This window comes from Aquarana catesbeiana, linkage group LG06, assembly GCF_042186555.1.
Source record: "Aquarana catesbeiana isolate 2022-GZ linkage group LG06, ASM4218655v1, whole genome shotgun sequence".
NCBI classification, from domain to species: Eukaryota; Metazoa; Chordata; class Amphibia; order Anura; family Ranidae; genus Aquarana; species Aquarana catesbeiana.
In genome coordinates, this window is record NC_133329.1 from 65,124,974 (window position 1) to 65,137,106 (window position 12,133).

General features: G+C 41.6%; 1 gene segment (V, D, J or C); it reads left to right on the top strand.

Annotated features, from left to right (window-relative positions):
• The window catches only part of LOC141148570 (Ig mu chain C region-like), a 48,199-nt gene extending 36,566 nt beyond the window's left edge, over positions 1 to 11,633 (top strand). Inside the window, 3 exon segments of the C gene segment in view lie at positions 2,320 to 2,661; positions 6,457 to 6,753; positions 10,733 to 11,633. Coding sequence covers positions 2,320 to 2,661; positions 6,457 to 6,753; positions 10,733 to 10,905 — 812 coding nt within the window.
• The last annotated feature ends 500 nt before the right edge of the window (positions 11,634 to 12,133 follow it).

The window sequence follows — 12,133 nt, forward strand, 5'->3', positions numbered from 1 at the left end:
TTGCCCCACTTTTGTGGCCACTGTCGCAACATCAGTGGTCCCTGAGCCAGGGCTGTATAAGAGGCCTCCGTCTACACATCAGGCTCTGCCACAAGGTATGTGACAGCAGCACATATATAGACCCTTGCTAGTGTAGCCCTACCCCTGTGAGGGCCGCTTAAAGATACCAATGATTGCCCTGACCTTGTAAGTCTCCCAACACCTCTTACACCCTGGGTTCAGACATCTCCACAATAGCAAATATAATACATAGATACCAAATTAGAACACAGTAATCAAATTAATCTTTACGTAAAGTTTGTTAGTTAACAGAATCAACAGAAAGTGGTTTAAGCAAGTATTAGCCTATTGCTAAACCCTTGACACAGATGAGCAAGAAAATGATGGATATAATCCTTAGTAGAATAAAAAGCAGCAAGAAGTAACCTGATTAAGGCCTATGGCTGCAAGCCAGAAAAGGGAAGGAGAATGACCAGTTTTTGAGACTACTCCCTTTTGCCTCCTGATGCCACAGCCCCAATAAATACAGGTACTAAATACTGTTTAATACGTTGTGCACAAAGTATATAACCCTGGTCTCTAAGAAAAGAGTTCCTTGGAAATATGGGCTGATAAAGTGCCCAATGTTCCTTTTTAGTGGGGCAGAAGAACAGATGAGTCCTCTTGTTGTAGAAGTTGTGTTTCTTCACCTAGCTCAAACAAAGGGGCCCAATGAAAACTCTGGGTGAAGACATCCAAACATTGCAATAGTTCTTCTTAGAGGGCTTTAGAAAGGCAAAGTAAACGTGTCTGCATGCAGTGTCTTTAGCCCTCACTCACTCTGCATTCAGGATGAGACAAGCTGAGTCTAGGCTGAGCACTAGGGGAAACCACCTCACTGTGGCAGATGTTGTAAAGTTTCCCCTGAAACCACAAGCAACTTAACCAGCTCCTGGCTGACTAGAATAAAACATATCCTAATCTTTTGTCAAGAATGTAGCAAGAAAGACTGAAGGCCTACATAGATATTAGAGAGCAGTTGCATATACAATCATGGTGTGATCATCCTTAGGCTTTTCTGCCAATGATCAAGTCTCTAAACATGATGGTTTAAGTACCCATCATCTTGAGTTTATGGAAAGGTACGTTCATGGGAGAGACATACAGTACACATCTTCAGTGCAGCCTATAGGGGCAACAAAACGTATCAGGCAAGGTTTCCAATATGCCCAATCTCTTCTTCCATTCATTTAACAGTGTCTTCTGGTGCCAAGTAGACATTATAAAATCTTGTGTTTGAATCTTTAACCTGGAGAATGCAGATCTGCAGTTGAACAACTACCAATTGTAGGCTTTTTATAAATGGCATGGAGATAGAACAAAACATTGTGAATATAAATTATACCAGTGAAGTAAATAGAACCAGATCATTGAATTGGTTAATCAGTCTATCAAGGGGTCACTCTACCCATGACAGATAGTTTGGGGTTTGGTAGATGTTGGAGAAGTAACAGTTAACTATATTTTACCAAAAAATACCTCCATTTTTTTTACAAAGTACTAAAGAATCTAGTTTTTAGTACACTGCCTGTTCATAGAGATACGCAAATTCTGGTTTCAAAACTCTGCACCCTACTAATTGACTGGTGGTGGTGGTGGGCAAGCTGTTTGCTGAGTCAGAGCAGATGATAAAGATAATGGGCCCAAGAACAAACAAACATGTAAGTCACAAATTGTGGAAATATTGGTCACCAATAAATCACATTTTTTTTTATTCTTATTTATCAGAAGAGATCCTTGAGGAAGTTTACAAGTACAAAAGGCACACTCCTGATATGATGAATCGCATCATATCCTTGTTGTGGAGAGGAAAGGAAGCCATACAAGATAGAAAAAGTGTTGCACAGGATTAGAGTCAGTGCATAGCTGCACAAATGAAGTTAACGGTGTGAGAAGAATCTCAGGGGCGAGAGAGAAGTTAAAAAATGTTTTAGTTGTAATGCAGAATCAGGTCATAAGCACTGTCAGGAGCAGTCAAGTCACCCACAGATGACCATTGACCAGTTTTTAGTCTTTTTAAACCATTTTTTAAGGCATTTGCAGTTGTGTTCAAACATGCCTTTTATACCGGCAAACGCTGAAAGTTTCAGAAGCAAAAAAACTAGCAGGTCACTTGCTAAGACTTTGTCGAAGTTTGGGTTAAGAGGTCCACTGAACCATGTAGTTGCTGTTAGTCATCTACCTGAGCTGTCAATGTGTGTATATACTTCTTGGAGATGTGTGAGATGAAGTTTTAACCTTAAAGATGGTACACTTTTATTTCATTAAATTTTTTTGCAGATTACTCATGGACTCCGGTTGTAAAAGAGATACAAAAACCCAAAGTATTCCATGACACCCCCGTCACTCTGCAGTGTCATATCTCAGGGTATTTCCCTAACGATGTCACAGTGACCTGGTTGAGTAGAAGTTTGCATCAGGAGTTATGTGAGGAGACTGATAATTTGGTTAGCAGAACAAGAACCCCCAGGAAAGAGGCTGATAATACATACAGCTGTACAGCCACTATAACCATCATCCCCACACTGAGAATCCACCAGGGGGCAGAATACATCTGTAAGGTGAATCATCCCTCTCTGGAGAGACCCATCGAGAGAAGAACGGAAACATTTTCTGTTCAGGGTGAGTGTTTGTATTGTTTGTACATATCATGCATCCCACTCATTCTCTAAGCTTACAGCAAGTATATGTTTCCCTGAATATTTATATTTTTTCTATGTGTGTGTGTTCATATTTGTGTATTTTATAAATCAGGGGTGCCCAACCAGTAGCCTGCAGAGCCTTCTGATGTGGCCCATGACCTCCTTCTCTGGGATGGTGGGTTGGCAAGCCCAGATCGCGGTATGCCAACCGGCCATCCCAGAGCATCAGTGTTGTGAATGAAGACGATGGTAGAGGAAGCAAGCGGTTGCGCAGCAGAGACACATAAGCTGATGCTTCCTATATAGCGCTGCCTCCTGTCACAAGCGGAGGGATACCAAATGCACTCTGTTTTAACCTGCAGGTTTGGTGCGCTTTCAGAGGGTGCACCACACCTGCAGAATATAATAGAAGTCTATGTCAAAGTGCAGCTAACCCGCTGGAAGGCCACAGGTGCACTGCGCTGCACCCGCGGTATGGGTAAACCACAGCACATTAGTGTGAAAGCAATATTAGGCCCCTTTCACAAGATCAGTTCGACCCAATTAGACCCTCCATCCGCCTCTATGTAGCAGCAGATGTAAACAGACTTGTGTCCGTTTACACCCGCCTACATCCACTAAAAAAAAAAAAGAAGGATATCTGTCCCCTTCTGTATGGGCAGATCGGAGGGCCCATATTGTGGCCTGCGACCGATTACCATTCGCTTAAGTGGCCCTCGCTCTTCAAAAGGTTGGGCACTCCTTCTTATAAATCATAGTCTTTATCATTGTCATGTACTTCTTCTATTTGAAGTACCTGGTTGATCCGGTCAGTCACCTTTCTTCCGTGTAGCGTCATCCCCGAAGGAGTCGCTTGGTAAATTTGGGTTCTCTGATTTCTGCCTCAACCGCAAGAATGACCTCAGCCCTTCTGGCACACCTAGTTAAATTAAATTACTGCAAACACATTTAAAGACACATGTGGATAATACTGTTATCCTGGCTGTGGATTATCACCAAAAACAGACACACACCTGGTAGTGATAAACAAATTGAATATATTATCACAGTTTAAAGCATAAGGAAGCGTACAACACTGTTAAACCTTTTTGCAAAGAATTAATTAATTAGAAAAGACAACCTTCAATACTTAGCAACTGTAAATTTAGAAAAGGGCAGTAATCTATATGCCCATAACACAGATGCTGAGAGGGAGGAGAGAAAATCTAGCCACTTCTCAGCTCTTCCTGGGCCACAAACACCATTGAAAGTAACAATACAAAAAGAAGAAATGGGTTAACAGGTAAAGTAAGCACAGTTCTGTAAGGTTACAAGTCCTGAGTTGAAGGGTACTAGTGTCTTTTGCTAGCAAACGTTGGGGCCCTTTGTAAAGAGAGTAGGTTTAATCAATCAAAAGTGAGACAGTAATCCTCTAGGAAATCCCATCAGGTAGTGGTTTGTAAGAACAGAATAGCTAAAAGTGGCAGCTCCAAACAAGCATCCTCTGACAGTAGAAAGGGGAATAGGCGTCTGCATGCAGTGTCTGTACTGTGCTAAGAAAGATGTTGGTTTTACACCCACTCACCAATCCTCTGGGTGATGACACAACAGAAGTCCCAAATGGTGGTTCAGGCTCCTGGCAATGTTGTAAGGCACTGGATCACCTCCTGTCGGCCGATCAGGATGGCTGGTAGCTGAACTGGCAGGGTGATGGGCCAACGGCCAACAGGACACCTGGATGGGTCTTGTGATCCCCTAAGCGATGTGTGGGTTGTCTCCGCTGGGCTAGATGGCACTGAGTTGCTGAGCAGGGTCCCTGGGCTGAACGGTGGAGGACTGTGTGGGTGACACTGTTCCTGGCTCCTTTATCCTCAGTTTCTTGGCAGCAGTCTCGGAAAAGCATGGCTCTCTCTCTCTCAGATGCGGTAGACAGTGTCACTCTCTCTCCCTTATGTGGAGTTCCACCACACAGTCCTGTCAGCATGTGTCTCTCGCCTCAATAAGCCCTCCTCAGATCTTCTGTCAGAACTCTCTCTGGAGTGCTGTGTGGAAAACCTGTCTCTCTCTCTTTTCTGTCACCTCAGCACTCCCCTCTCCTCATTTACCTCAGCACTTCCTGAAACTCTCCTTTTTCCCAGTGTGCTTTGTGTTTCTGAATTTTCTGGAAGGACAATTTAATATCTCTCTGTCTCCATCTTGTGGCCAAAAGGAGAAATTGCATTACAACATGCCTGCTACACTTATTTTAAACTGACTCCACAAGGCACAGAAGCTGATCTGTGCTTGCATGGTCAGTTGTCATCCTTTGGCTGGCCATTCAGAGGTACAGGATACACAGCATGCCTGTATTGGGTAGTTTATAAAGTCATTACACCCCCTGACCAATCAAAGCCTGCCCATGGCACACACCTCCTCCCAATCACAGCCTGACTCTTGAACAACCCCCACCTCCCCCATAATTCACAGATGCTTTGCTGAACAGAATATGCAAGAGATGCCTGATCACATGACAGAACTGTTTAACTTTGTAGAAAAAATAAGAATTGTAATTTCTAAAGTCAAAAGCAGTTATGATAACAAAAAAGTAGAGTATATTTCCCCACAGGTAACGCAAATAATCTATTAGATGATCACTGTGCTCCACCAGAGATTAAATATCCATAATTAAAAAGTCCAAATAAATTTTCTCTAAATATCTTTCTTCAAAAGGTGAACCAGGTGTAGAATTCAATCGCTTGCAAAACTTCCAGCTTCCACCTCGTAGTGCACCATGGTGATTTCCTCTCCCACAGGTCACAACGCTCACCAAATGAATTTGCCTCTCACTATCGGCAAAAAGCACTTTAGTTCTTAATTCTCCCAGAAAGATGGCTGCTTAGGCATGCAACCTCCTCGATCTCTCAAACACCTTTTAGCATCACTAGGACTGCATGGACTTCTTGTAGAGGGTAACTCTAGTTCCATCATGGTGGTCCCTGGCTCTGGCTGGGTGTCTGCCCACTGTGGTGATCGCAGTATGTATTCCTCATTGTGTTGCTCCCTGAGTATCCCCCATCTAGTCTTCCTGGCTGGTGATTCGCTGCCCTTCCACTTACTGAACTGTCCAGAGCAATATTAGGTATGGTACCTACATAGGTATAACTGTATTAGAAAGTGTCTATAACATTGTATGTTCGCAACTACTTTAACCACTTCAGCTGATACAGTTCATCTGTGATCTAAGCCAAGCCATATAGGGATCTTACCCAGCCTTTACTTTTGAATGTCACTACATATCCTTGTTTGGTGATCTTTTTCACTGACATGAGGTTACCTTCAATAATAGGAACATATAGTACATCTTTGATAACTATCTTTCTGGTAACTGTTTGGAATAGAAGGCAAGATAGGTAACATTTCAGTTTTCCTTGTGAGACCATATACTGTCCAATAGCTGTTGTAATTATTCCTGTCTTGCTTTGATCAAGCTGAGTGAAGAAATAATTATCATTGATAATGCGACTTGTAGATGTGAAGTCAATGCACCAGATGAAAAATGATGTGAAGGTGCACTCGGCGTCTGAAGTGTCTCCTATTTGTTCTTTAAAACCTTTGGCCTTTTGTAACATTATCTCTTTTAATGATTCATTTTTAGTTCTCTAGATTCTGTAATTTGCCTTTAAGTGACTTGTCTGCACACTAGTGATGGGCCGAACCCCCCCCCCCCCCCCCTCTGTTCAGTTTCTGGCACATACTTTTTAACATGATCACCATATCATGAGCTATTTAAATTATAGCCACTGTTTGTGTATTCCAGCTAAACCCCAGATGGTGGAGCCTATAAAGATCACTATGGGGGATTCCGGTTATGTTCACTTCACCCTCAATCTTCAGAAGTTTTACCCAAAAGATATTAACATAGAATGGATATATGATAAAAAATATGTAATGAAATCGGAGAGCAAAGTCACAGAACAAGGAGATCTCACATACGACATCACCAACGTTGCCCGCACTTCAATAAGTTCCTTTACTGATCCACAATTCAAAGTCTTTGTAACATGGGACCACGAATCTTTGGATGAACCAGAGACCAGAACACTGACTATAAGAGGTAAGAACATTCATCAAAGAACAATATGAATTGTACGAAACTCAGGAAAGAAACATTGTTTTTACCTAAGAATTAGGAAATATCTGTTTATTCATATGTATGTATTATCTTCTTATCTACACTGACACTTTTTTCTTACCATAAGCTTAAAGTTTAAAGTCTAACTTCTAATACTTTATTACTTTTATTATTACTAAAATGTATTGACCTCTGGATAGAGTGGAGAAGAGTTACCAGGTTTTTATTTCTGTCTGTCATCCCACCAGAGAGATTTTCTCACTTTTTGTCCCTGTGACACCCATACCATAAATAGGTGGATTGGTTATCACTGGGATAGGAAGACATGGACAGCAATAAAAACATTGTCAGAATTTCTAGACCTTTCTTACTCCACTATAGATGTGTGTGTATTTTTTGTTTGTATCAGTGTACCTGTTCTGTTTCAAATGCCACTTTATGCATTGATACACCGGCTTAGACCCAGTCTGTCCAGACAGCATGGTCACCTGCTGACTTAGCACCATCCCCAGGCAGCTTAACTCTTCAGTAAGACAGAGAACTTAAGCCTAGGTTCACACTGATGCGATGCAGGAAATGCAGCGGATCCTGTGCATTTCCTGCACCTCATTGCAATCGCACGGCGTACATGCGATCTGCTGCGGGTGTCAAAATTAGATTAACAATACCCCGAAACAGCTCAAAAAATACATGCGATTCGATTCGGGTGCGGGGAAAAAGGGTCCTGCACCATTTTGGTGTTGATACTATGTGATTTGAGCCATACAAAATGATTCCTGTGCAAATCACATGCAATGTCCTGCACCGCACAAGTGTGAACCAGGGCTGAATCCAATGCAATTTAACCACTTTAACCCCCGGAAGATTTTCCCCCTAAATGACCAGGCCATTTTTTGCGATACGGCACTATGTCGCTTTAACTGACAATTGCGCGGACGTGCGACGCTGTACCCTAACAAAATCGATATCCCTTTTTCCCCACAAATAGAGCTTTCTTTTGGTGGTATTTGATCACCTCTGCGGTTTTTATTATTTGCGCTATAAACAAAAAAAAGGGACAATTTTGAAAAAAAATTGAAAATAAATGAACTACAGCGCTCACAATAGTGCATAAATATAATAAAAATTGATTAAACAATTAATATTGAGTGAAGGTCCATAAAAAAGGTGAACAATGTGCTCCAATCAATAAAGTTCAATAGTGCTCCAAAATTCGAGGTGCGCCACACCCTCTCCTGTGTCCCCACTCACCAGATGGAATGGACCGGATGGAATGAAACGCAATTTCAGGTTTCGAGTCCAAGAGACGCCACGTGCAGTTGTCGGTGGAACGCACGCCAGCAGCAGTTTTTCCCATTGCAGTTTCTTGCTACATGCTTGATTTTAATCTACATTCTGTAAGTACCCATTTTTAGTTTGCGCAATAAAATTCTTGCCAAGCAGTACTTCACTATTAGTCCCCTTCTTTTATCTCATTTTGGGCATTAATATCTAAATATGACTGTCATGATTATGGGAACTCTTCTTTGTATCCTGATGTGAATTTGCCATCCCTGGCCAACAATCTAAGCCTGAACGACCCCTAGACTAAAAAGCTAGGGGTCCATTCTATCCGGTGAGTGAGGACACAGGAGAGGGTGTGGCGCACCTCAAATTTTGGAGCACTATTGCACTTTATTGATTGGAGCACATCGTTCACCTTTTTATGGACATTCACTCAATATTAATTATTTAAATCGTTTTTATTATATCTATGCACTAGTGAGCCCTCAAATTCATTTATTTTCCATTTTTTCAAAATTGTTGAATTTTTTGGTTTATAGCGCAAATAATAAAAAATTCAGAGGCGATCAAATACCACCAAAAGAAAGCTCTATTTGTGGGAAAGAAAGGACATCAATTTTGTTTGTGTACAGCGTCGCACAACCGCGCAATTGTCAGTTAAAGCGACGCATATTTTCTTCACAATTTTGAAAAAAACTAATATTTTTTACTTTTTGCTATAATAAATATCCCAATTAAAAAAAAAATTCTTCATCAGTTTAGGCCAATACGTATTCTTCTACATATTTTTTGTAAAAAAAATCGCAATAAGCGCATATTGATTGGTTTGCGCAAAAGTTATAGCGTTTACAAAATAGGGGATAGATATATGGCATTTTTATTATTATTATTATTTTTTACTAGTAATGGCGGCGATCTGCGATTTTTAGTGGGACTGCGGCGGACAGATTGGACACTTTTGACACATTTTTGGGGCAATTGACAATTATACAGCAATCAGTGCTATAAAAATGCACTGATTACTGTGTAAATGTCACTGGCAGGAAAGGGGTTAACACTAGGGGGCGATCAAGGGGTTAAATGTGTTCCCTCATGTGTGTTTATAATTGTGGGGGGATGGGACTGACTGGAGAAGGAGACAGATCGCTGTTCCTAATTACTAGGAACAACAGATCTGTTTCTCCTCTCCTGTCAAAATGGGGATTTGTGTGTTTACATACACAGATCCCCGTTCTGGTTCTCCTGCCCACGATCGCGGGTGGCCGGCAGACATCACAGCGGCCGGCCATGCGCATCAGGCTCCCTGCCACACAGCGGGCGCGTACGCCTATAATGGGTCTTTAAGAAGCTGACATACAGGTACGGCGATTCGCGGGAATGTGACAACCTGCTGCCGTATAATGATGGCGGCTGGTCGGCCAGTGGTTAACTTCAGATAATTTCAGTACCGCGGATGTTTTTGCAGACCTTTGAAGTGTAAGAAGACAATAACTTTCCTAATCCCTGTCTCCACGAATAACTAATACTGACTAAGGGAACATGGAAGAAGTGGGGAGGGTCTGACTAGGACTAAACCAGCACTAAAAAGGAAGGGGAGGACAGAGGGAGAAAGCAAAATCACATTGGTAAACGAGTTGCAATGGCATAATAGCTGCCACTAGCTGTCAGTATACATTACCAAATAACAGCAACAAAGTAATAATGCTAATCTTTTGGCCGGCTAACGTGGTACCACACCTCAAGGTTCCTTACAGCAAGTTGACATCATCCAAAGGCTTCGCTCCAACACGTTTCGTCATCACGTTTCGTCATCAGGACACATGACTTCCCCTGAGGAGAGATGTACTGTACATTCACATTAAACTTAAAGAAAGAATTTTGAATAAAGGTTCAAACAAAAAATTCAAGAGTATGCACATCCTAAATCTATTTTGCAGTATCTTTGGCATCAACCCTCACTGTAGGCAGTAGCTTAGCATTTTCAGCTTGCAACAGGAAGTGTTGTGACTGCCAAGATCTCCAGGTAAGAAACATTGCATCAGAGTCACAAAAAGCAATATGATGAAGAAAAGTGTATGCAGTGAGGCATGATGCCAAACATTGAAAAAATGATTTATGGCTGATTTACATAGGAACAGACAGTTGCTGCTTTACTACTTTGTTTTTTGTTTTTTTCTCACCCAACTCTATTTGAAATCTAAAATGTCAATGCAGAGCAGAACAATGTGCTGCGCTGCTGTACAGTGACATGAGATCCTGTATGATGCACTGCAATAAAATGCAGCACTTCTGCATCTAGGTCGTGTGCTTCCTCCGGGCGGCGGCTTCACCCTGCGTCTTCTCCTTCCTCTGTTTCACGGCGCTTCCCCTGCGTCACCTCCCTCCTCCTGCTCTGCAGCCAATAGGATTGCTTCTCCTCTCCGCCAATCGGATCTCAGGACCCGCTTTCTGAGCCGGGACTGGCCAGGAAGAGAATCAGGAAGACAATAGTAAATATTAATTTGCTATTGTCACTGAACTGTGTGGGATCGGGGCAGAGTGCTCTATGCCTCAAGCCCACCCTTTTTTGAAGACAATTAGAGCCAGACTAACTATGTAACTATGTTATTTTTTTTAAAAAGTTGTTTGTTTGTGAACCAAGTTCATTCTGTTAAATATAATGTGATATAAATTGCAGATCTGCCCTGGATTCCTCAAGTCGAAGAGATCATAGTTCCGAAGCTAGAAGAAAAGAAGAAAGCGTCTCTGACCTGTAATATCTCCGGATATTTCCCAGATCATCTAAAAGTGAGCTGGTTTAAGAAGGAACCCGGGAACAGACTCACATCCCATCAAAACACCTCTGCCTAATGATTATTACAAGGTTATTGAAGCAAAGGATCAGAAAGAAAAGCTCTCCTGTCAATCATGTCTGACATTTATCTATACATCCAAGAGAGATCATGGAGCAGAGTTCATCTGTAGAGTGGACCATCCCATCTGGGAGCATCCAATAGAGAGAAGCACGGGTCCTATAGGATTAGGTAAACTGTCTATGAATAGGACTGGAAACACATAACAGCTGAGTGACTTTCTATATGAAAACATCAACCTGATTATAGTGCCTGGCTTTGCCATAATAACCAAATATGTTCACCCACATAAAGTTGTGGAAAGGAGCCTGAAAAGTAGAAACACTGAGAATGAAAAGAGAACTAAAATATATATATATTTAATAAATAAGCTCTTTTATAAAATCCAGAGATACTAAGCAATTTTGCAAATATAGACTTTGGCCTCTACTTTTTTCTTCTCTCTGCTGAGAGAGCTGTTTTCAAAGGTCCTTCCTAATGTAAATGTTGCTTTTTGTTTCCTTCCATCTTGTTTGTAGCCTTAATTGTAACTGCAGAAAAAGAGAACAAGGTCATCTGCTTTTTTTAACTCTTTGTAGCAATGTCTTCACTGCCAAGAACGATACATTATGTTAGTTTTTTTTGCTGAACTGTACTCATGTAATCACCAGAGATCATAAACTGCTAGAAGAAGGCAGCTTCTATATGAATTTACACCACATGTCTGCAAAAAAAACCAGGACTAACAAAAAAAGAAGCCATTTGTGATCCCAGCCAGTGCCATCTTAAGAGCATTATAGGCCCCCGGGCAATAAAGTGCACTGGGGCCCTGTCTATACAATCACGCACCAAGAATAAAAATGCAAATTATCAATAAGGCTATATTTATCGGTACTTCCAACAAAATCAGTGTTTAAACATTAAAACAACGTTTGGACAATATAACACGAGCTTGAAAAGCAAGAAATTGAAAAAGAAGAAATTACACATTGAAATGGGTCTCTGTGAGGGAGCCGCACCGCACAGCACTGGCACAATGCGCGGCTAACTTTGTGACATCTGAACAGAGGCGTATCTAGTCAAAATGGCGCCTATGGCAAGCACTGAAACTGCGCCCCTGTCAAAACATTTAAAACCCATCTTTCAGATAACCTTAACCAAAAAAAAAAACAGCTAACAATGGCCCGCGGGCACACACTGATACAAAAATCACTGATGATACCAACACACTGGCACACTCACACTCA